At 36.6% G+C, this 24,960-nt stretch overlaps 1 protein-coding gene across 9 annotated transcripts in view; it reads left to right on the plus strand.

Moving 5' to 3' along the window:
• PMS1 (PMS1 homolog 1, mismatch repair system component) overlaps positions 1–24,960 on the plus strand; it is a 596,068-nt gene that overhangs the window by 16,621 nt on the left and 554,487 nt on the right. For 7 of the 9 annotated variants that reach the window (XR_004475256.2, XM_049712131.1, XM_049712133.1 and 4 more), the window contains 2 exons: positions 1,231–1,333; positions 19,313–19,476. Coding sequence is in view for 8 of the 9 variants with exons in the window: in XM_049712131.1 (XP_049568088.1) it covers positions 1,231–1,333; positions 19,313–19,476 (267 nt within the window). In the remaining variant the exon portion in view is untranslated. The other 2 variants (XM_049712132.1, XM_033400272.2) reach the window with 2 other exon arrangements.

Here is a 24,960-nt window from a genome sequence, read left to right on the forward strand (position 1 = left end):
TTTGACAGAAATAGCAGCCTGCAGCAATGAGCCTCTAGTAAGGATTTTATGGACGTCACCCTTAGACAGAACCTAATAGGCTCTACTAGGACTGTAAGCTAGAGAAACCAAATTTTTTTTGTGGTGACTCTGGTTTTCCCTTCATGGTACCGACATGTTCCACAGAGCCATTTGGCCTACCAGAAATCAGGGCATGGTTAGGACTTGGTGACAGAACCATTAAATGTAGACCCAACTGGACCTGGATGAGTTCCAACAGTGAAGCTGTATATTTGTGGCTTCTTTCTATATTATATAGATTTATTTTAAGCTAGCTCTGCTGAGTTCATGGATGGCTGAGAAAGATTGCTCCCAGTTTTGGATCAATATTACTCACTAGAAATGTGAGGAGGCTACCCTTTTCTGAATCCACCCTGCTTTTTTTTTTGCTAGCATTCCCACTCCCCACCTATGGTATTTTCTGATAATGGAATGTTTTACTACTGTTACAGCATGTACACTTCTAGTAATCTCACAAAGTAGGTAAAAAGAAAGCTGAGGGTGAGGATGGCTCAGAAGAGTTCAGACATTCTTAAAATTTATATTTCTATGACTGTAACATCTTAGGAAATATTTTCATGCTGAATGGAATCCTTTCTTACATGTTTTAATGCTAGTTTTTTAATTAATAAAAATTTTACATTTAAAACAATGAGTTCAAAGCTTGGGTTTAAGAAAAAACTGCACATAAATATACATATATGTATAATTTATTTATTTTTATTCTTTTGAACCATTAACTTGAAATAGAGAAGTGCAGTTTTATCAGAATATAAAGGAAGGAGGGAATGATCACTTTACAAAAGGATTTTTCACTTTGCCAACAAATTTATGGGAATTGTCTGTTAAAAAGCAAGCTTCCCTAATGCAGTTGATTTGATTTTACAGATGTAAGTCATTTAATACATACAATAGAAATAGCCATTTCAAGTATACTGATTTGTGTACGTTTTAATTAAAGTAAAATATTTGAAATAAAAATCAGTAATTTGCAACATAGAAAATGTAAGCTAGCCTATTGCTTATTAATGTAACTCTAAGGAATATTTCAAGAGAAATGGTTGTAAGACCTTATTAAGTAAAACTTCTATCAATCAAGGAAATATATAATTATTATTTTAAATCTAATTTTACAATAAGCCCACTGCAATAACTAAAATCATAATTTTATTAGAGTTTTTTTTATTCCAGGTTTTAATTACAACAAGGACTGCTGCTGATAATTTTAGCACCCAGTATGTTTTAGATGGCAGTGGCCACATAATTTCTCAAAAACCATCACATCTTGGTCAAGGTAAGAGAGAAGCTTTGTAGCATTCTCTGCCTTTTCTGTCTTGTTTGTTTTAAAACCTTAAATTCAAATGTATTGCTTTGGGTTTGTTTCTGATAAAGGCTGGTTAACTTCCAAGTGAACATTCAGCCTTACTTTACCTGCTAACCTTTTAAATACAGAGTTGTCCTCAAGAGGAACTGTGTGAAAGACTTTGAGCGACAATATGGATTAGTTATTCTGTAAAACTCTTAAGAGCAGTTGTTTTACTATTGCTGGATCACTAGTGTCTTCTTTACATATGAAGGATAATATTTTCTTTAAATGCCTAAAACATTATTGATTTAGTAATCAACTAAATTGATTTAGTACCTGTTTATGGAAAACTTCAAACATATGTACAAGTAGATAGAATAGAACAGTGGTCCCCAATGTTTTTGGCACCAGGGACCGGTTTTGTGGAAGACAGTTTTTTCACAGATGGGCATGGGGGTGGGGGTGGGGGTGAACTCGAGCATGGGGAGCAGCAGATGACACTTCGCTCACTCGCCCACCACCCACTTCCTGCTGTGCGGACTGGTTCCTCATAGGCCGTGGACTGGTAGCGGTCCACGGCCTGGGAGTTGAGGACCCTGGAATGGAGTACCCATCACTCAGTTTCAATAGTTATCAACTCATTACTAATGTTTCATCTAATACTCTCAGCCACTTCCTTCCTTTCTATATTATTTGAAGCAAATAAATATATTATAAATTATATCGTATATAAATATAATATTCTATTTGTAATTTAGTTCTTTTTTTTTACATTTTTTTTAACTTTAAAAATTTTTTTATTTATTTATTAATTTTTTTGGCCACGCACACCACACGGCCTGTGGGATATTAGTTCCCCAACCATGGATTGAACCTACGCCCCCTGCATTGGAAGCGCAGAGTCTTAACCACGGGACTGCCAGGGAGGTCCTGTAATTTAGTTCTCTAGTGTTTTATACACTTATGTAATTTTAGTACGTTTTAATTGACATCTTATATTTTTAAGTTCCTCTACTACTTATGTACTTCTAAAGAAAAAAAATCTCTTCAGGCTTGAGTTTCACATATTTCCTTTAATCTTTTTCATGCTGCTAACTTCTGGTAATGGGATCTATAAATTTGAGAGAATATTAAAGATATGCCCTGTTTAGAGTCATGTGCAAAAGAATGATTAGATCTGAAAAGGGACTTCTGTTGTTGTTGGGGGTTTGTTTTTGTTATTTGTCCTTCCAATTTTGTTGTAAGTTCATTTAAAATTTTTGGGTTCCTCATTGTAATTTATCAAAGCATTATATATATATATTTTAAACATCTTTATTGGAGTATAATTGCTTTACATTGTTGTGTTAGTTTCTGCTGTATAACAAAGTGAATCAGCTATACATATACTTATATCCCCATATCCCCTCCCTCTTGCGTCTCCCTCCCACCCTCCCTATCCCACCCCTCTAGGTGGTCACAAAGCACTGAGCTGATGTCCCTGTCAAAGCACTATATGTTTTTCTGTGGTTTCTTCCCTCCAGTTTTCATGTTAAATTATTGGATTTATTTTTTTTCAAATGACTTCTCTTTGTCTTCATTGAAATTTATTTTCTTGTATCTTAATACTGATATCAAATTTTCTCATCCTTTCTCTTATTTTATAAATCCTCAAATTAGTTACTGATTACTTTTGCCCATTAAGAATTATTTTTGCATCTACATAAAGAGTTAATAGGGCTTCCCTGGTGGTGCAGTGGTTGAGAGTCTGCCTGCTGATGCAGGGGACACACACGGGTTCATGTCCCGGTCTGGGAAGATCCTACATGCCGCAGAGCGGCTAGGCCCGTGAACCATGGCCGCTGAGCCTGCGCTTATGGAGCCTGTGCTCCGCAACAGGAGAGGCCACAACAGTGAGAGGCCCGTGTACTGCAAAAAAAAAAAAAAAAAAAGAGTTAATAGGAATTCTTAAGAAAACACACTTTTTTCTTATTTATTCAGTTAATAAAAATGAGCTCAAGTCTAATAGTGATTTAATTTGATTTATTATATTGTACATGTTTTAATTAAAAGTAATAGATTGTGATTCTTTTTCTTTTTTATGTACTGAAGGTAAAGACAAGGAGAAGGCCTTTTTTAATATTGTCCCTATTCAGAAATGCTCTGACCCCAGTTCTTGAGAGTTGAGATTAAGAAACCATTAGGAGATATTTGAGTGGCTAGCCTATGGAGTACTTTGAAGTAATCTAGTCACCTTATAAAACTTAATTGTATTTATTTTTATCTTGGTAGTAGCCAGTCTAATCTGGATGGCCAGTGGCTCTGCATCACTCATACTTCTCATGCTTTTCTGTATCCATCTCCATGGGAACTATGAAATAACAATCCTTAAATATGGTATCCTTCTGATCTTTGCCCAGTCGCTTATTGATTTTTTTTTCTTGCTGACGTGAGTCTTCTCTACTTTAGTGAGACCACATAAGCATATTAAGAAATTTCTACAGTCAGTAAATGAACCTTATTTTCTTTAGCATATTCCTTTTATCTTAAGAAACTACCCACTTAGAAGGTCAACATTTGCGAAACCAGTCACTGCCTTTCGTAACTCACTTTTTTCCCCCAATTACAGCTGGTTGCCTAGGAAAACAACAAAAAGTCAAACTCTTAGTTTCTTATTGTTCTATGTAGACATATAAAAATGCACAAGCACTTTCAAAAGTCTTTTACATTTATATTGCCTTAGTGCTGATAGTTTTTGAGTGATTGAATCACAGACTCACATTTCACCACCTGTCATTTAAATATTTTCTGTGTAAGATAAAACTACAGTACAACCATCATAATTAATACCTGTGCATTTAGGGTTCTTGTAGATTAATTTCTGCTGTGGTGTGAATATACTTGCTTAGCAGTTACTCCTCATATCATCTGATAGGATGATGACACCTGTAGATAGCCTAACTGTAGATGCAGGGACAACTTACGACAAAATCTTTCTTAGGCATTGGAAAATCCATTACCCCTTTAAAACATGTTTTAAAATGTTTAAGAATAGTTTTACTAGAGATTCCAGTTCTGGTTTTTCCAGATGTAGGTATTTGTTTTATGGATTAATTTAATCATTTAAAATGATTTATGTGTTTAATAGAATGTCATTTTAAATTACCCCTCTGTTCAGTTCTAAGACGTTTTTAAAATTAACAAGAAATGTAAAAATAAACTTCTAGCTTTTAAATTCTTTTACCAAGAACTCTGACTAAATTATTTGTTTGGGCCGTATCTTTTTTCTGTCATCGCTTCTATTCTCTTTACCCTAGATAATCAGCATTAAGCTTTCTAAGTTGATTTACCCTCCTGGACAAATTCTTTTAACACCTCCTAGTACTTCTGCCTTAGGAATTTCTCAGATATCAAAAGTAGTATATTTAAAGTACTGTGATCAGGGTATATCCTTTCCCTACTCTTATTAGAATTATTAGAGTAATGCATCATGTTCTTTGTAAATCCCTGCTATGTGTGATTGTGCAGGTGTTTAAGGATTTTTTTTTCATGTTGAGAATGGAACTTTATTCATTAAATAGTTTACGAAAACTCTGATATAGTGAAGCAATCATACCTCTTTACATTAGGAATATAAATAGCTGCTTTTATAAATGGCATAACATAGAGTCATGTAAAAATATAACAGAGAGCATATTACAGACTGCAGTTTAATTCTGGTGTTTATAGAATGTGCTAAAGTTAGAGAGCTGAGCAGTTCTCTTGTAAAACATGATAGTATACTAGGGCCTCCTCCCTATTGGCCAGTATTACTTGGTACTTTTTTTAAGGATATACATTTCATTTGGAATCAGCAAAGTTTTCCATCATTAAGTTTTATTTGAACATATATATAATTCTTGGCTTACTGGTAATTCTCAGTTTGTTCAGAGAAAACAGTTTTAGCTGTTGAAGCAATAATTTATCAATTAATATATGGATTAGGTACAGTGTGGTCTTGGATGCAGAGATATATTTAAAAGCCAACATACATCTTTTCCTTTCATGAACACATATTTTGCCCTACTGATTTCTGCCTACCTTCCTTCCCACCATCTGTCCACAGCTACAGTGTATGTCATTATATTTGCACAGGCTAGTGGAGAACACAGGTGAGTGAAAGGAATTCACAGACGAGTGGAGAACACAGATGAGTAAACAGGCAATGACAGTAAAAAGAAGCCACCAGCTGCCTAGAGGAAGGTGAGCGAATTTTTCAGAAAAGATAACATTTGAGTTTGAAGATGGTAGTAAGGAGGGGTGAGAGCATAACCTTTCAATAAGAGAAGAATGATGGCTCTAGAAGATTTCGGGAGGCCATTGCTCTCTGTGTAACAACGAAGGGGAAAAACACATAATTTAAAATCTTGTATTTTTTAAAACTCATTGGAGAACTGTGTCACAAAGAAATTAAATGAACCAAGTTCAAGAGGAAGATGACCCTTCTTAGGTGCACCTAGGCACAAAGAGATTGGTGGCTGCTTGTATCCCTGAGAGCATTAACTGAGCCTGGAGGCATAGGCATGCAAAGGAGCAAGCCTACTATAGACAAGGGATCTTTTATGGCCCTAGGAGAAACCAGCTGAACTTTATTAGCCACATGTGAGCTGACATGACAGATTGGAGGATAGGATCCTCAAACACAGAGCTAGTTCACCCAAGAAGCCAAATCTCATCAGGACTTCTGCTGAGTAAGCAGTGGTGAAGAAAGTTGGGACTGAGCTAGAGAGAGAAATATCTTAAAGTCTTACAGTACTTAGATCCCAAAGCCTTGCTAGAGGCAGAGAGAGACCTGATTCCATCCTCAAGACATTTGAAACCAGAAGTGAACTGGAACTAAATAAAGGGGCAACTCAGCTCCAACCCAGATGAACTCCTCTAATTATATATTAAAGAGCTCTATTCTTCACTCTAGCTGTTTGATGAGAAAGTGAAGTACGTTCACTGGGGGAAAATATCTATTTCAATATCTATTGTTCTTTTATATATTATGTCTGATGAAAATAAAAGTATTGAGAGACATGAAGAAAGGAAAGTGAGGTTCATAGTCAAGAGAAAAAATAGTTGATATAAGCAAACTTGCAGATGTTTGAATTAGGGACAAGAACTTTTAAAACTACTGTTAAAGAATTTAGAGGAAAAGATGGTCAATTGGTAAGAAGGTGGAGAATATCAGCAGAGAAATGGAATTCTAAAAAAGAACCTAATGAAAATTCTAGAACTAAAAAATGTACCACTAAAAATAATACAAAGAAGTATAGCTAAAGAGCCAATAAAGTAGATAAACTGGTATACTAAGCATGACATAGCAAAGTTCTGTGAGAATGTTTGGAGGTAGTAGATGCAGGAGATTAGGTAAGAAAATGGTAACTTGGATATTAGGTTATGATGGGCCTGTTTTATCATGGTAAGGAGTTTGTACCCTTTCTTGCAACCAGTGATGAGCCCCTGAAACTTTTTAGGTAGAGGATGGATATCATGCTATTTAAAAAATTAACCAGTAAGACATTATAACTCCTACCGTAATTTATGTCTTACTGTAAGAGATGTTATCCTGAACTAAGGTTTGAGGAGAAGGAAGGAACTTGACATAAATTTGAGAGATATTTTGGGGATAGAATGGATAGGGCTAGGTGACTTAAGCAATATTGGTAGTAAGAGGTAGAGGAAATCTAGAGTACCTGCTTTTAGAAACTGTTGGATGTCAGTGTTATGTGAGAAAGGGAGGATAGATGTAGTATCAGACTCAAGAAGAAAGATTATGAGTTCAGGTCTGTGTGTGGTGATTTGAGGTATCTTTGGGATATCCAGGTAATAATTTTGAATAAGCATCTGTATATAACTTGAGTGTTATAGGTCTAAGATATATATCTTAATTATAAGATGCATGTTTTGACATCTCTGAAAACAGGTTGTGGCTTATAATAAATGGCTTCCTCAAATCCTTTTTGGACAAGCAGTTTTGTGCATTGTTTGTAATTTGTGTGTTGATTTCAGGAATAAACAACAATTTTGTATTTTCTTTCTGAAGCAACAAATGCTTTATGAGACCTAAAAAGGGAAAATAGCCGCAAGTGAAAAAAGCTGCGTTAAATGCAAAAGGATTGCTGTCACATGCCAAGCATTGAAATTGAAGACACCAGAGGAAATTGCCTTATCCATGGGACTAGTTAAAAGTAATATCAAAGCATGAAAGTCTGGTGTGACTAGTTCTGTTTTGCATGGGACTGTTGTTAAGGCATTGTAGCATACTTTAATTGGCCTGTTTTATCTTCTTTAGAGTTTCATAACAGTATGGTGTTTCTTACAGTTTTGATGAAAAGAATCATTGGCATATGAAAGGCAGTTGAAGCTGTTGGAGTGGAGGAAAAATCTAGAGAAAATGTAGCGTGAGATGAGCAGAAGGCATAAGAGGTTTCAGAACAGGGTGTGATGTGAATTCTTTTGTGAGTGTGACCTCTGTTTAGCAATGGAGGCAGAGTGCATACTTGTTCTGCGTGCATTCCTTGATCTGTCAACTTTACCTCAGAACTTAACAGTAGCTTTTTTACTTCCCTAAGGCAGAGAATACCAGCACCACGGTGTTACTAGTGAGGAATACGGTGGTGTTCCTAGGACTTTTGTTCTTTGGTGGAAGTGACATGTACAATTAGGCCAAGAAAATACCCTACATAAAAATGGAGGGAGGCCAAAAAAAAAACCATTTTAAATTGTTAGTACAGTCATCCCTCAGTATCCGATTGGTTCCAGGGCCCCCTGCGAATACCAAAATTCTCAGATGTTCAAGTCCTTTATATAAAATGGTGTAGTAGTTGCATATAACCTACATGCATCCTCCCATATATTTTAAATCATCTCTAAATTACTTATAATACCTAATACATTGTAAATGCTATGTAAATTGTTGCCATTGCACGCAGCAAATTCAAGTTTTGCTTTTTGGAACTTTTTGGATTTTTTTTTTTCCCCAACTATTTTGGATCTGTGGTTGGTTGAATCCGCTGATGCAGAACCCACTGATATGGAAGGCTGACTGTGATATGCTAATGAAGCACCTAATCAAGAGAAAAAAAGCAGAAAAACATCAGGTGTGAACAAAGTAGAAATACAGCTTTTCCTTTGGTCCTATTCCACAAAGATCCTTTTTTCCCTAACCTTGTTTTCTTTGTTTATAGTAAATTCCCTTTCAAAAATTATAAAAATACAATGTGTGCTTCTTTAACTACAGAAACAATTTAAACAAAGTTTCTACTTACTACCTTATTTATTTTATTTTCTTTCTTCAGTGCATTCATTCATTTGTTCAAAAATTTTTAGTTAATTGCCCACAGCTTATTAGTCATTGTTTGAAGTGCTGGGGATTTAATGGCAAACATGGTAGACAGTTACTTGCTCTCATGCTCCTTGTATTCTAAAAGAAGAGGCAGACACAAGTTTTTTCAAATATTGATCATTTCTAGGAAGAAATAAAACGTGATTTAACTTTGGGAGCAACAGCCTTTGATAGGGCATTCAGGAATGGATTCTCTAAAGAGGTGTTACTTAGATTGAGACTGAAGGTTGATAAAGGAGTTAGCTATGCAAAGGGTAGGGGATAGAACATGTGCAAAAGCCCTCGGGTGGAAAGAAATCTGATGCGCTGGAATAACAGAAGGAAGGACATTGAGAGGAAAGAAGATAGCCATAGTGAAGGTTATATAGGACCCTGTAAGCTTTATCCCTCTTTATTCCTAACTCTTTTCTCTAGTTATTACCCAATGTAAGAATCATTTAAAACATTGAGTTCCAAGCTATTGGTAGGATTTCCCCAACATGATATTTCTTACATTTTAAAAATCTTTATTTAACAATTATATTGTAAATGCCAGCTACATTACCATCTTCTGTTTACATTCAGGTCTTAAGATTCTTTGATCACCAAGTTTATTTTCTTCTCTTATTGTGAAATCTCTTGTTTTGATATAATTGTCACTTGTTTAGTGTTCATCCTCCACTGTTTTCATCATATATACTTTGGTTGATATACTTTCAAATCCTTGCAGGTCCCAAACTGTTTACATTTTGTCCATATACATATCATATCTTGATGTAAGTTTCTTAATTACACCTAAGTAGTTTGAGGTTGTCTTCTACTGTTATAGATAACAAATTTGATGCAAGTCTTTCCTCATAAGGAACTTATGCTTTCTGAAGGTTTGGAAAACCTTTCCGTTCTCCTTAAAATTTAGGACTTACAGTGGAATGTGGTGTCTTTTTTTTTTTTTTAATTCCTACTTGTAATGCTCTAAGCTCTTGAAACCTGCACTCAAGCCTTTAACTCAAGAAGATTTTCTTCTATTACTTATTTAATTACATCTGCATTTGTTTCTTTTTCTCTTCCTGGAACTCCTGATTTTATGCTAGGCTTCTAAGTCTTATATTTCCCTCTTGATTGTCATTTCTTTGTGTTTTTGCCATTTCTTATGAGCAGTAGGTCAAAAGTTGACCTTTGCAGCAACTTTCAGGTTTTTTGATTGCAATTCACAGTAAGAAATACATTTTATATAGCAACCCAGTTTATACAAATCTAATCAAAACAAAAATTCTTAATGCAATATATACACTTACTATGTGTGATGCATTCTATTTTTGTTCTCATTTAGTCTATTTGTATTTTAGTTTTTCTTGTTTGTTTGTTTTTAATGCTAGTTGCTGTATACTGAATTAGTGATTCTCAACCAAGGGCAATTTCCTACCCCCACCAGGAGGCATTTGACATTTTCTGGAGACATTTTTGATTGTCGCAGCGGGATTGGGTGCCGATTGCATCTAGTAGGTAGAGGCCCAGGGATGCAGCTACACATCTTGAAATGCACCAGTCAGCCCCCACAGTAAATGTTTGAGAAACCATGCACTAAATTGTTTTTTTGACTTTTCAGTGCTTTGTATCTCAACCCTGCGGTACATTCATTAGAATCATGTGAGGAGATTGATCTAATAAGTCGGGATTAGCTGGTGACTGGTAGTTTTAAAAGTTGCTCAGTGTTTGAAAAAACACAGACTTAACGGTTTATGGCCTTGAGAAAGCATCCAGTACTAATTTCATGTTTTTTTCCCCAACAAAAGCTAATTATTAATCTGATATTTAAGCAATATACTTTTTATACCTTTATTCAGTGTTTTTTCTTTTTCTTTTTTTATTGAAATATCGTTCATTTACAATATTAGTTTCAGGTGTACAATGTAATGATCCAATATTTTTATAGATTATGCTCCATTTAAAGTTATTATAATATACTGGTTATATTCCTTGTGCTGTACAATATATTCTTGTAGTTTCTTTTATACAAAGCAGTTTGTACCTCTTAGTCCTCTACTCCTATCTTGCCCCTCCCCCTTCTCTCACTCCACTAGTAACCAGTATTTTGTTCTCTACATCTGTGAATCTGTTTTATTATTTTCATTCATTTGTTGTTGTTTTTAGATTCAACATATAAGTGAAATCATACAGTATTTGTCTTTCTCTGTCTGATTTATTTCACTAAGCATAGTACCCTCTTGGTCCATACATGTTGCTGCAAATGGTAGGATTTCATTATTTTTTTCATGGCTGAGTAGCGTTCCATTCTATATATACACCACATCTTTCTCATCCATTCATCTGTGGTTGGACACTTAGGTTGTTTCCATATCTTGGCAACTTAGGTTGTTTCCATATCTTGGCAATTGTAAATAATGCTACTGTGAACGTTGGGGTGCATGTATCTTTAAGAATTAATGTTTCTGTTTTCTTCAGATACATACCCAGGAGTGGAATTGCGGGATCATTTGGTGGTTCTATTTTTAGTTTTTTGAGGAACCTCTATTCTGTTTTCCATAGTGGCTGCACCAATTTACATTTCTACCAACAGTGTGTTAGGGTTTGCTTTTCCCCACATCCTTGCCAGTTTATTTGTAGTCATATGATAGCCATTCTGACATGTGTGAGTTGATAACTCATTGTGGTTTGATTTGCATTTCTCTAATGATCAAGCACTGTTGAGCATCTTTTCACATGCCTGCTAGCCATCTGTATATCTTCTTTGGAAAAATGTCTATTCAGGTCTTCTGCCCACTTTTTAATCAGGTGTGTTGTTTTTTGATATTGAGTTGTTTGAGTTGTTTATATATTCTTTATGTTAACTCCTTATTGGTCATATTATTTGCAAATATTTTCTCCCATTCAGTAGGTTGTCTTTTTGTTTTGTTAACTGTTTCCTTTGCCATGCAAAAGCTTTTCAGTTTATTTAGGCCCCATTTGTTTATTTTTGCTTTTGTTTCCTTTGCCTTAGGAGACACGTTCAAAAAAATATTGCTCTGATTTATGTCTGAATGTTATGCCTGTGATTTCTTCTAGATGTTCTAGTCTTATATTTAGATACTTAATCCATTTTGAGGTTATTGTAAGTGGTGTGAGAAAATGTTCTAATTTCATTTTACATGTAGCTGTACAGTTTTCCCAGTACCACTTATTGAAGAGACCATTTTTTCTCCATTGTATATTCTTGCCTTCTTTGTCATTAATTGACCATAAGTGCCTGAGTTTATTTCTGGGCTCTCTATTCTGTTTCACTGATCTATGTGTCTATTTTTGTGCCAGTACCATACTATTTTGATTACTGAAGCTTTGTAGTGTAGTCTGAAGTCAGTCTGATACCTCCAGCTTTGTTCTTTTTTCTCAAGATTGCTTTGGCTCTTCAGGATCTTTAGTGGTTCCATATAAATTTTAGAATTATTTGTTGTAATTCTGTGAAAATGTCAAGGGGTATTTTGATGGGGATTGCATTAAATGTGTAGATTGCTTTGGGTAGGATGTACATTGTAACAATATTAATTCTTCCAATCCATGAACACGGGATATCTTTCCATATCTTTGTATCATCTTTAATTTCCTTCATCAGTGTTTTATAGTTTTCAGAATATAGATCTTTCACCTCCTTGGTTAAGTTTATTCCTAGGTATTTTTGATGCAATTTTAAATAAGATTGTTTTCTTCTTTTCTTTCTCTGATAGTTAATTATTAGTTATTAGTTATTTCATTATTACTATCAGGTTTCTGTATATTAATCTTGTATCCTTCAACTTTACTAAATTCATTTATTAGTACTAGTAGTTATTTGGGGGGAGACTTTAGGGTTTTCAATGTGTAATATCAAGTCATCTGCAAAAAGTGAGTTTTACTTCTTCCTTTCCAGTTTGGATTATTTTTACTTCTTTTTCTTGTCTGATTGCTGTGGTTAGCACTTCCAATACTATGTTAAATGGAAATGGCAAGAGTGGGCATCCTTGTGTTGTTCTGTTGAGCATGATATTAACTGCGTTTGTCATCAATGATCTTTATTATGTTAAGATACATTCCCTCTATACCAACTTTGATGAGAGTTTTTATCATGAATGGTTGTTCAGTTTTATCAGATGCTTTTTCTGTGTCTATTGAGATGATCATGTGATTTTTATCCTTTTTGTTAATATAGTGTATCAGATTGATTGATCTACAGATGTCAGACCATCCTTGCATCCCTGGAATAAATCCCACTTCATCATGGTGTATGATCCTTTTCTATATATTGTTGAATTTGGTTTGCTAATCTTTTGTTGAGGATTTTTGCATCTATGCTCATCAGAGATATTGGCCTGTGATTTTATTTTTGTAGTGTCTTTGGTTTTGGTATCTGGTTAATGGAGGCCTTATAGGATGAATTTGGGAGCGTTCCTTCCTCTTCAATTTTTTGGAATAGTTTGAGAGGATAGGTATTATTTCTGCTTTATATGTTTGGTAGAATTCCCATGTGAGCTTCTCTGGTCCTGGGCTTTTGTTTACTGGGAGTTTTTTATTATAAAATCAGTTTCACTGCTAGTGATCAGTTTGTTCAGATTGTCTATTTTTTCCTGCTTCAGTCTTGGAACATTATATTTCTAGAAATTTATCCATTTCTTGTAGGTTGTCCAATTTGTGGGCATATGACAGTTTATAGTATTTTCTTAAGATTTTTTCGTATCTTTGTGATATTGGTTGTTATTTCTCTTCTTTCATTTTCTTGTTTTGTTTATTTGGATTCTCTTTTTCTTGATGAACCTGGTTAAAGGCTTATCCATTTTGTTTATATTTTTAAAAAACCAGCTCTTGATTTCATTGATCTTTTTTATTGTTTTCTTGGACTCTTTATTTCCTCTCTGATCATTATTATTTCATTCCTTATGCTGATTTGGGCTGTGCTTGTTCTTTTTTTCCTAATTCCTTTAGATGGTAGTTTAGGTTGTTTATTTGAGATTTTTCTTATTTCTTGAGGTAGGCCTGGATTGCTATAAACTTCTGTCTGAGAACTGCTTTTGCTGCATGTGATAGATTTTGTAAAGGTGTGGTTTTTTTTTCATTTGTCTCAAGGTATTTTCTAATTTCCTTTTTAGTTTCTTCATTGACCCATCAGTTTTTTAGTAGCATGTGGTTTAGTCTCCACGTGTTTGTGTTTTTCCCACTTTTCTTTCTGTAATTGATTTCTAGTTTCATACTGTTGTGGTCAGAAAAAATACTTGGTGTAATTTCTGTTCTCAAATTTTTTTCAATTTATTTTTATTTATTTTTATTTTTTATTGCTGTACGCAGGCCTCTCACTGTTGTGGCCTCTCCCATTGCGGAGCACAGGCTCCGGATGCGCAGGCCCAGCGGCCATGGCTCATGGGCCCAGCCGCTCTGCAGCATGGGGGATCCTCCCAGACCAGGGCATGAACCCGCGCCCCCTGCATCGGCAGGCGGACTCTCAACCACTTCCCCACCAGGGAAGCCCTGTTCTCTTAAATTTTTGAGAATTGTTTTGTGGTCTAGCCTGTGATCTCTAGCATGGAGAACATTCTGTGTGCACTTGAAAAGAATGTGTATTCTGCTGTTTTGGATGGAATGTCCTGTAGGTATCTATTAAGTCTTGGGTCTTCATCGCTACGCGCGGGCTTTCTCTAGTTGCGGCGAGCGGGAACTGCTGTTTGTTGCGGTGCGTGGGCTTCTCATTGTGGTGGCCTCTCGTTGCGGAGCATGGGCTCTAGGCACATGGACTTCAGTAGTTGCAGCATGTGGGCTCAGCAGTTGTGGCACATGGGCTTAATTGCTCCACGGCATGTGGGATCTTCCTGGACCAGGGCTCGAACCCGTGTCCCCTGCATTGGCAGGCGGATTCTTAACCACTGCACTACCAGGGAAGACCCTACCCTGTGTCTTTTGCTTGGAGCATTTAGTTCATTGACATTTAAAGTAATTATTGATAGGTACGTACTTATTGCGATTTTGTTACTTATCGTCTGGTTGTTTCCGTATATTTTCTCAGTCTTCTTTTAGGTTCTTTCCTTATGATTTGATGATTTTCTTTAGTGGTATGCTTGTCTTCCTTTCTCTAGTTTTTGTGAATCGTTTTTTTTTTTTTTTTTTTTTTGGCTGCGCATGCCGCTTGCAGGATCTGTTCCCTGGCCAGGAATCGAACCTGGGTCATGGCAGTGAAAGCCTGGAATCCTAACTACTAAGCCACCAGGGTACTCCCTCTATTGTAGTTTTTGATTTATGGTTACCGTGGGGTTCATATATGTTGACCTATAACTGTATCTACTTGTTTAAAACTGGTAGTCCTTTAAGTTCAAACACATTATAAAAGATCTACATTTTTTTCCTCCCTTCTCCCACATTTTGTGTTTTTGATGTCATATTTTACATCTTCATTTTTATCCATTAACTGTATTGTAGTTATAGTTAATTTTACAATTTTTTGTCTTTTAATCTTCATAGTACCATGCATATTTAAGTGGTTGATGGACAACCTTTACTATATATTGGTTTTTGCTTTTTTTTTTGGCTGTGCTATGCGGCTTGTGGGATCTGAGTTCTCCAACCAGGGGTTGAACCCAGGCCCGACCAGGAGTTGAACCGGGGCCCTCAGCAGTGAAAGCTTTGAGTCCTAACCACTGGACTGCCAGGGAGTTACCTATATTTGTTTTTAATAGTGGGATTTTACTTTCCAACAGATTATTACTTCTTGTTGTAGCCTTTTCTTTTTCTTAGAGAAGACCTTTTAACATATCTTTTAAAGTCATTTTATTATTGATGAACTCTTAGTTTTTGCTTGTCTGAGAAGTTCTTTATCTCTCCTTCAATTCTAAATGGTAATCTTGCTGGGTAGTATACCCTAGGTTGTAGGTTTTTTCCTTTCAGCACTTTATATATATCATGCCACTCCCTGATGGCTTGCAAAGATTCTGCAGAAGAATCAAATGATGGCCTTATGAGGGTTCCCTTATATATGACTCTTTGTGGGGGGGTTTTGTTGCCTTTAGAATTCTCCCTTTATCTTTAATCTTTCTATTTTAATTATGATATGTCTTGATGTGGGTCTGTTTGGGACCCTCTATGCTTCCTGTATTTGGATATCTCTTTCCTTCTTCAGGTTTGGGAAGGTTTCAGCCATAATTTCATCAAATATATTTTCAACCCCTTTTCTCTCTGTCTTTTCCTTGGACCCCTACAAAGCAAATGTTAGTATGCTTGATGTTGTCCCAGAGGTCCCTTAAACTCTTCTCATTTTTTAAAATTTGTTTTTCTTTTCATTGTCCTGATTGGGTGATTTCCATTATTCACATTCCAGATCACTTATGCGTTCTTCCTGTATCACCAAGTCTACTGTTAATTCTTTCCACTATGTTTTTTGTTTCAGTTATTGTATTCAGTTCTGACTGGTTCTTTTTTGTTTCTTTTTAGTTCCTTGTTAAAGTTCTCACTTTGTTCATCTGTTCTTTTCCCTAGTTCAGTTAGCATTCTTATTACTAATGCTTTGAACTCTATCTAGTAAATTATTTACCTGTGTCATTAGTTGTTTTTTTCATGGGTTTTCTCTTGTTCTTTCATTTGAAACAAATTCCTCTGTCTTCTTATTTTGCTTAACTTTTTCTGTCTCTATGGAATTTGGTGAAACAGTTACTTATCTTGGCCTTGTAGTGGCATCCTTGTCTGGGAGCATCCCTATACTGTCTGTGTGTGCCAGGTGCCTTTGGTGGGAGAGCTGGATTTTATATGAGCATGAGTTACATCTTCCCCTATGGAGTAGTGACAACTTTCACCTTGGTTGGGGAGTAGGGCTAGAGATAGATGGGCTAGAACCAGAGTCACGTGTGAGCTGGGGCTTCTCCTCTGCTCAGTGGCCAATACCACCCTATTGGGGATGGGATCAGGTCCCATGTTGCTGGAATAGAAGGTCTGAGGGTCAGGTCTGAGCTGGCTCTCTTCCCTATAAGTGTGTGCTCTCCCCTCCCAGCATTGGCACACTTGCCCTTAAGGGGAGCTGGAGCAAGAGAGGCTGGTGTGGGTGCTTCTCATGGGTTGGGGTGCAGGCTGTGGTGGTCCTGGCACCAGTTAGAATTCCATACTACTCTTGATCTACTCTCTCCAGGAGCACCAACAGAGGCTGACTTCAACCCTGCTCAGATGCTGCATCGGGCCTGAGCCGGCTTCACCCTCTACAATTGTGCATTCTTTTCAGCCAGGACAGCCCTTGCCCTAATGTGGAGCTATGCTGCAGAGCAAGAGGGACCAGGGCCAATGCTCAGTGTGGACTAGGCATGCACCATGGCTGTCCTGGCACCAGAGTTCTGGACTATTCCCAATCCACTTCCTTTGCAAGTGCCAGCAATGATTGCCCCTACCCCATTGGGATGCTGCCCCAGGTCCAAGCCAGCCCCATCCCCTACAACTGTGCACTCCCTTTGGCTGTGGCAGCCCTTGTCACAGTGTGGAGCTGTGCCACAGAATGAGCCCAGGCCAGAGTGGATGCTCAGCTTGTCTGAGGTATGTGCTGGGGTGGTAGTGGGAAACAGGCCAGAGACCTGGGCAGTTTTAATCTCCTTCCTCTGCCTTATTTCAGGAGTAAGCAAGCATGTGCGTGCTCTTCATGAGTGGAGTCTAGGTTTCTTATAGCCCCACTGTCAGTCCTGCTGGTTTTCAAACCACCTGAAGCGACTCATCTTCCTGGTTTTGGACCCCATGGATGGGGTGCCCAGTAAGTGGTTCAAACCGCTCACTCCTCAGGGAGGATCTCTGAGCCTGTGTACTCCCTCCGCATCTGTGCCTCCTCCAAGAAGAGGAGGGGGATTACACAGACTTGCTTCTCTTCCCCTCCTGCTTGATTTCATGTGCATCTTTCTTACACATTTGGTTGTATAAGAGTCTTAATGCCAGTCTCCAGTTTGTTTTCAGTAAGAATTGCTCTACGAGTAGTTGTATTTATGATGTGTTAGAGGGGAAGTGAGCTCTGTATCCTCTTTCTCTGCTATCTTGATCCCACCCCTCAACTTTTTAGTTAAATAAGTTCAAAGTTAAAAAAATCCTTTTGTTAGATTATCCTGTGTTTTGCGTATTTGTTGTTGTTCAGGAGATGAGGTAAATTAAACCAGGCAATTATTATTATTTCAGATAAGAATTTTTTTTTAATTTGAAGTATAGTTGATTTACAATGTTGTCTTAGTGTCTGGTGTACAACAAAGTGATTCAGTTTTACATATATATATTATTTTTCATATTTTTTCCATTATAGGTTATTATAAGATATTGAATATAGTTCCCTGTGCTATACAGTAGGACCTTGTTGTTTACGTGTTTTTTTTTTTTTTTCTTTCTGCGGTACGTAGGCCTCTCACTGTTGTGGCCTCTCCCGTTGCGGAGCACAGGCTCCGGACGCGCAGGCTCAACGGCCATGGCTCACGGGGCCAGCCGCTCCGTGGCATGTGGGATCTTCCCGGACCGGGGCACGAACCCGTGTCCCCTGCATCGGCAGGCAGACTCTCAACCACTGCGCCACCAGGGAAGCCCTACGTGTTTTATATATAGTAGTTTGTACCTGCTAATTCCAAACTCCTAGTTTATCCCTCCCTCCTGCCCTTTCTCCTTTGGTAACCGTAAATTTGTTTTCTATGTCTATGAGTCTGTTTCTGTTTTGTAGATAAGTTCATTTATATCATATTTTAAATTCCACATATAAGTGATATCATACGGTATTTGACTTTCTCTGTCTGACTTTTTTCACTTAGTGTGATAATCTCTAGGTCTGTCCGTGTTGCTGCAAATGGCATTATTTCTATTTTATGGCTGAGTAATAGTCTGCTGTATACATATACCACATCTTTATCCATTCATGTGTCAGTGGACATTTAGAGTGCTTCCATGTCTTGGCTGTTGTCAGTAGTGCTGCTGTGAACTTTGGGGTGCATGTTTCTTTCTGAATTAGAATTTTCTCCAGCTATATGTCCAGGAGTGGGATTGCCGGATCATATGGTAACTTTTTTTTAAGGAACCTCCATACTGTTTTCCATAGTGGCTGTACCAATTTACATTCCCACAACAGTGTAAGAGGGTTCTTTTTTCTCCATACCCTCTCCAGTATTTATTATTTGTAGACTTTTTAATGATGGCCATTCTGACCAGTATGAGGTGATAACCTCATTGTAGCTTTGATTTACATTTCTCTGATAATTAGTGATGTTGAGCATCAGATAAGAATTTTTAATTGAATAATTAAGGTTATCACATATGCTGTTAGCCTTATACCACCTATGTATTTCAAAGTGCAGAATAAGCATCATCACCAGGTAGTTTGAATATCAGCAGCTTTCTTAAGATACTGTACATTCTAGTAAGCCCATGTTTCTCTGCAGTGGTAGAAATAAGATTATTCTTGTTTAGATCACATAGAAGAGATCATACTTAGCAGGTCAGACCTGTTACAAATAGGAGAGCCTAGCAAGGGATCAGAATAGCTTGCAAGGTTGAGCCTTCTTTGTGTTCCCACAGTTTGAAGAGGACTGGCCTTCAGTGATAAAAGGGATTAATTACTGATTGTATGTGGATTTGAAGATCTGTGAAGTTCCTTCCACATCTAAATATGCTTTCCTCTTATCTGCCAACAGGTACAACTGTAACTGCTTTACGATTGTTTAAGAATCTACCTGTAAGAAAGCAATTTTACTCAACTGCTAAAAAATGTAAAGAGGAAATAAAAAAGGTCCAAGATCTCCTCATAAACTATGGTATACTTAAACCTGATGTAAGGATTGTTTTTGTACATAACAAGGTAAGCATTATTGTAGTTTCTACAGGACATTTTTGGTATATGATATAATAAAGGGACAATATATTTTATCTAAATCAGTTAGATATGTAAAGAGTCTTCTTTCAAAATTTGTCCACATTTGTTTAGCATTTTCTTTATTGTTTAAAGAGCATCTTTACTTTGTTACCTTGTGCCTATGTGAAATCTGATTGAACCTTTTATTTCTTAATTTCTAAGATAGGTGATTCTACCAAGAGACTTTTCCATCCAAGAAATGTTTGCTTCCTAAATATGACGATGAGTAAGACTTGTTCTTTTCCTTTAAAGAATTCACAATTTAGTAACATTTTCCACCTTCTATTCTTAACTGTTTCTTCTTTGGAAGAGTTTTTTGTTAAGTTTTTAAAGGAAACTCTACCTCATTTCTTTCCATTTTTCAAAGCAGGGCTGATAAGGAATTCCTCCTGTTGCTTGATGAATCTTAGGGGAAAGAAAGGTTTACATATCTTCTGATTGTTGTTTTTCATAAAATTCCACACATGCACTTCAAAATATTTAATGTAAGGTGAGTAGAACCACACAGCAGAAGTTTGGAAACCTGATGGGGAGTAGAGAGTTAACGTTTATTAAGAGTGTACACAATGCCAGGGCCTATGCTAGGTGTGTAAAACTCCTATATCCACAGCAACAGCCAGGTGAGGTAGACATTATATCAATTTGCAGTTGTCCTCTGAACTCAGAGGTTTGATACTCTGCTCAGTGTTGCACAGCTGGTAAATTGTTGAGATGGGTTTCAAAACTTTACCTGCCTACAGAGTATAGGTTCTTCACACTCTACTGTTTTGTCTTCCCATTTTAATACTACATTACATTTGTGTAGTTCTTTTCCAGGTTTCAGAGCACTTACCATAACCTTGTGGGTTAGACAGCCTTATCTCTATTTGTATGGGGAACTTGAAGCTCAGAATGATCTAAGGAATTGTTTTCTATTTTACAGTAAGTAATACTACTGAGGTCAGAACCCTTTTTCATCCAGTTTTCTTTCCACTCCATGTCTTTTTACTTGTTATTAAGAAGATTCCATATTAAACCAAGTTATGGTGGAATATTTATGATCAAAATCTTTGGTCATCTTAAAAAAATAAAGAAAAACATTAAGAATAGTCAGCCACCTGTTCCTGCTGGCATAGAGCTCAACCAAATGATACCTTGAGATCCCTTCCAGCTCTATCATGCTAGGATTCCTCAGGATGTTGATAGATAGAGACTCATCCTGTTAATATAAATAACCCTATGACCTCTTGATCCAAAGGACATTTAGTCATTAAAAGTTGAATTACCCAAGTTAAGAAAATATTAAGGGCAGAAGAAACAGTGATCACGAAGGGAAAACAAATGGAAAAAGGTAAAACATGAAGACAGGAGCTACATTTTTATAAAAGAAAAGTGACTACAACCAAAGAGAAAAGTTTTAAGAGAAAACAGAAGAATATTATTGCCCTGTGTAATGGAGATGCATATTTAAAGTCAAATATATATCTTCTAAGCTTTGAATAAGTTTATATTATTATCCCAACCTGTGTAAGATCATCAGTGTAGGCATTTTCTTTTGAAACTGGAAAGTAGTATTTTTTAATACACTGTATTTTATAATTTTTGGAAGACACTGTATCTGAACTTATACTGAGCAAACGCAGGTCTCTCAGTGGTCTTCAGTAATTTCATTTGCAGTTCAAATCCTGGAGAGTGTTATACCATGCAAGTAATGTAAGATTATCAAAAGTTTTATAGTAAAATTAAGTATTAGCTATTATTACACAAGGAAATCATGGACTCAATTATATTTTCAAGCTTTTTTCTTTTAGTATAAATTATTTTTTCACTCTTCTATTTATTAATAGTGCTGTTGTGCCTCAAATGTTATATTGTTAAATGTCCTAAAATAGCATTGACACATTATCATAAATCTCTTTGAACATTGAGTCCTGCTCTGCTCTTACAAACATGCTTATGTTTGTCATTCTTTATGTGCTTTTCTGAGGAATTTTTTTGCCTTAGCTTAAAATTTAAAGATGGCAATATTGTTGTCTCTTCTTTTTTTGAAATTTTTTTCTACATTAGAAACAAACAATCATATTGCACATAATATGAGAAGTACTATTGCTATTTTGACATCTTGGATTAGATAGTGTTCCTTCTTTATGAAGGTTTAACCTGCCAAGACATTCTTTGAATACTGATAATGTTGATGTTCTTGCCAGTATGGTTATGTTAGAAAGAGGTATTTTTCTTCTTTCATCACCATGTTCCTTGAAAGCATATTGAATAATGAGACAGCCAAAGAGAAATAATTTACAAGTAGATTCAGTGACTTTATTTAAAGTAGATTTTGTTTGGAGAAATGCTAGAGCCATTTCTTAGATGAGCACTACAGTCTTCAACTTTTGTTTTGTAACTGAATCCCTGTGAGGTCCTGCTACATATATTTTCATTTATAAAGTAGCTATTTCCCAGAATTAGAAGTTTTTCTCAATGTGGTGATATCTGAAACCCACTTAGTAGTATTAGCTCTTTCATAAGTGCATGAGTAATTTTATAGACCACTAGTTTAGAACATAATGGTAAATATGTGATTTCAGATAAGGGATACTTTCATACTTCATACTTGTGGATTTTTGTGATTTTCCTTTGCTTAAAATATCATTTGTATTTTAAAAAATTGTTTTGAATTTAATCCTGTCTTGATAATTAGAGTCCTGCTGTTACTGCAAAAGCTGAATTGGAGGGCTTCCCTGGTGGCGCAGTGGTTGAGAGTCCACCTGCTGATGCAGGGGACACGGGTTTGTGCCCTGGTCCGGGAAGATCCCACATGCCGCGGAGCAGCTGGGCCCGTGAGCCATGGCCGCTGAGCCTGTGCGTCCGGAGCCTGTGCTCCACAACGGGAGAGGCCACAACAGTGAGAGGTCCGTGTACCGCAAAAAAAAAAAAAAAAAGCTGAATTGGATATTATTGACATAAGAAGGTCTGATCTGTCTCTTACAAAAGAGAGAGAGAAGTAATTTAAGGAATGGCTTTCTACCTATCCCACTTACATGTGACATGAATGTTAAGGCTTATTGGGATGAATTTATTTATTTTTGAAGTCTGGAAGAATGATGACCAAGAATGAGAAGGAAGGGACACATTTATTAGATTATAAACTAAAGATAAATAAGTGGTAGTTTATAATCTGTATGCCTTACATTCATGTTATTCCCTTTGTTCATTTTATTCTACTTTGCATCTTTTAGCCTTTTACTCATGTTTTTTTTTTTTTTTTTTTTTTTTTTGCGGTACACTGGCCTCTCACTGTTGTGGCCTCTCCCGTTGTGGAGCACAAGCTCCGGATGCACAGGCTCAGCGGCCATGGCTCACGGGCCCAGCCGCTCTGCGGCATGTGGGATCTTCCTGGACCCGGGCACGAACCCGTGTCCCCTGCATCAGCGGGTGGACTCTCAACCACTGCGCCACCAGGGAAGCCCTGTTGTACTTATCTTAATTTATTGTCTCTCTCTCCTCCTCTGGAATATAATTTCCATGAGTGGAAGCATTTTTGACTATTTTTTCACCGATGTGTCCCTAGTCGATGGTAGTACTTCACGTAGGTACTCAAAAAATATGTGTTAAAATAATGAGTGTGATCAAGGATTGAGAGCATGGAGGACAGGAGTACTCTTATCACATTGGTGGCACTAGCCCATATGGGATTGTGAACATAGGTATTAAAGCACCAAAGATACAGTGGTAAATGGTGTCACTAGAATCAGAAATAGCAACTGGAAAAGAGAGGTGGGAAAACAGCAAGTATCAGCTTTTATACTCGAGACATTTCCCTTTTTTTCTGGAGGGCTCCTAGGAAGTCACAGAAGAGGGACGGCTGACTTTAGCCACTTGGCAGGTGGGTGTTACTTCACTTGGCAGTGAAGTAGGAACAACCTGTAAAAGTGATTTCACCTAGAACTCCACAAGTGGGTGGGTCATAGGCTAATTCTATTACAGTGTAATTTGCTGATATAGATAAATGGACCAAGATCATTCTAGGTAGAGGAATAGTATGAATATAAAAGATGTAGGTAGGAAAGTACAGAGCACATTTAGAGGCAGTGAATAAGTCAGTTTAGGTGAGTAAGTATTTTATATAAAGGAATACAGGAAGATAAATCCTGAAAGACAATTTGAGGCTAGATTATAAAGGGTCTTTAATGCTAGGCTGATTTTTTCTTTTTAAATAGAAAATTGGGAGTAGGGAAGTGACTTGATCAGGGTGTTACCTCAGACAGTTAGTTTGGTAGTAGTGTGCTGGGAGAAATTATAGGAGGCTATAAATGGTGACATTAGTTAGGAAGCTGTAACAAACGTTCAGGCACTATGGGTCTGAATAGGGTAAGCAGATTGAGCATAGAAAACAGTGTGATTGCTATTATAAGGAAGAATCAATGAGACTGATTGACTGCACATAGAAAATGAAGAACAGAAAAGATGTGAGGATACCTGATTTAGTTAACTTAATGCCTAGGCAAATGATAATACTGTATACATGCCTTTTTTATTCTTGGATGGGTGCATCTGTCTTTCTCCTCTTATATGTAGTACCTTCATGAATTACTCCGCAATAATTTTGATTTCACTCCAGAAAGAACCTAATAGAATCAAACCAAACTTTTAAAGTGAAGTTATTGTTACCTCATCAGTAGAAAGTTTTTGTTAACTAATCAATTAAGAAAGAAAAGCTAATCAACTCCAGGCTGTATATTATTTGTTAGCCTTAAAACTTGTTGCTTGTTTTTTTTAATAAAAGGACAAAATTAGAAATTTAAAAAAAAGAACCATAAGGTAATTGTTGGCATATTTGCCTGAATAGGGTGTATGGGAAGAGAATTGCCATCAGTTAAGGACCAGAGAGCCAGCTGATTGTAGGAGTGTTGGCAATTCAAAATCTGTAGGTTTGGTCGTCTTTTTTCTTTTCTAAATATTATTGTGTTAAGAACACTTAACATGAGATCTGCACACTTAACAAATAGTTTAAGTGTACCATATAGTATTGTTGACTAGCGGTATGGTGTACAGCAGATCTCTAGAACTTACTAACCCTAGCTGAAACTTTATGCCTGTTTATTAGTAACTTCCTATTTCCCTGTCCCCCCAGTCCCTGTTAACCACCATTTTGACTCTTTGATTCTATGAATTTGTCTATTTTAGATGCCTCATATAAGTGGAATGATGCAGTATTTGTCTTTCTATGACTAGTTTATTTCACTTGGCATAATGGTCCTTATGATCATTCATGTTGTCACATGTTGTAGAATTTCCTTCTTTCTTAAGCCTGAATAATATTTCATTGTATGTATATAGTACATTTTCTTTATCCATTCATCCATCAGTGGACATTTAGGTTGTTTCCACATCTTGGCCATTGTAGATAGCGCTGCATGGGAGTGCTAGTATCTCTTTGAGAGTTTGCTTTCA

The sequence above is a fragment of the Orcinus orca genome, chromosome 7 (genome assembly GCF_937001465.1).
Source record: "Orcinus orca chromosome 7, mOrcOrc1.1, whole genome shotgun sequence".
Taxonomy (NCBI): Eukaryota; Metazoa; Chordata; class Mammalia; order Artiodactyla; family Delphinidae; genus Orcinus; species Orcinus orca.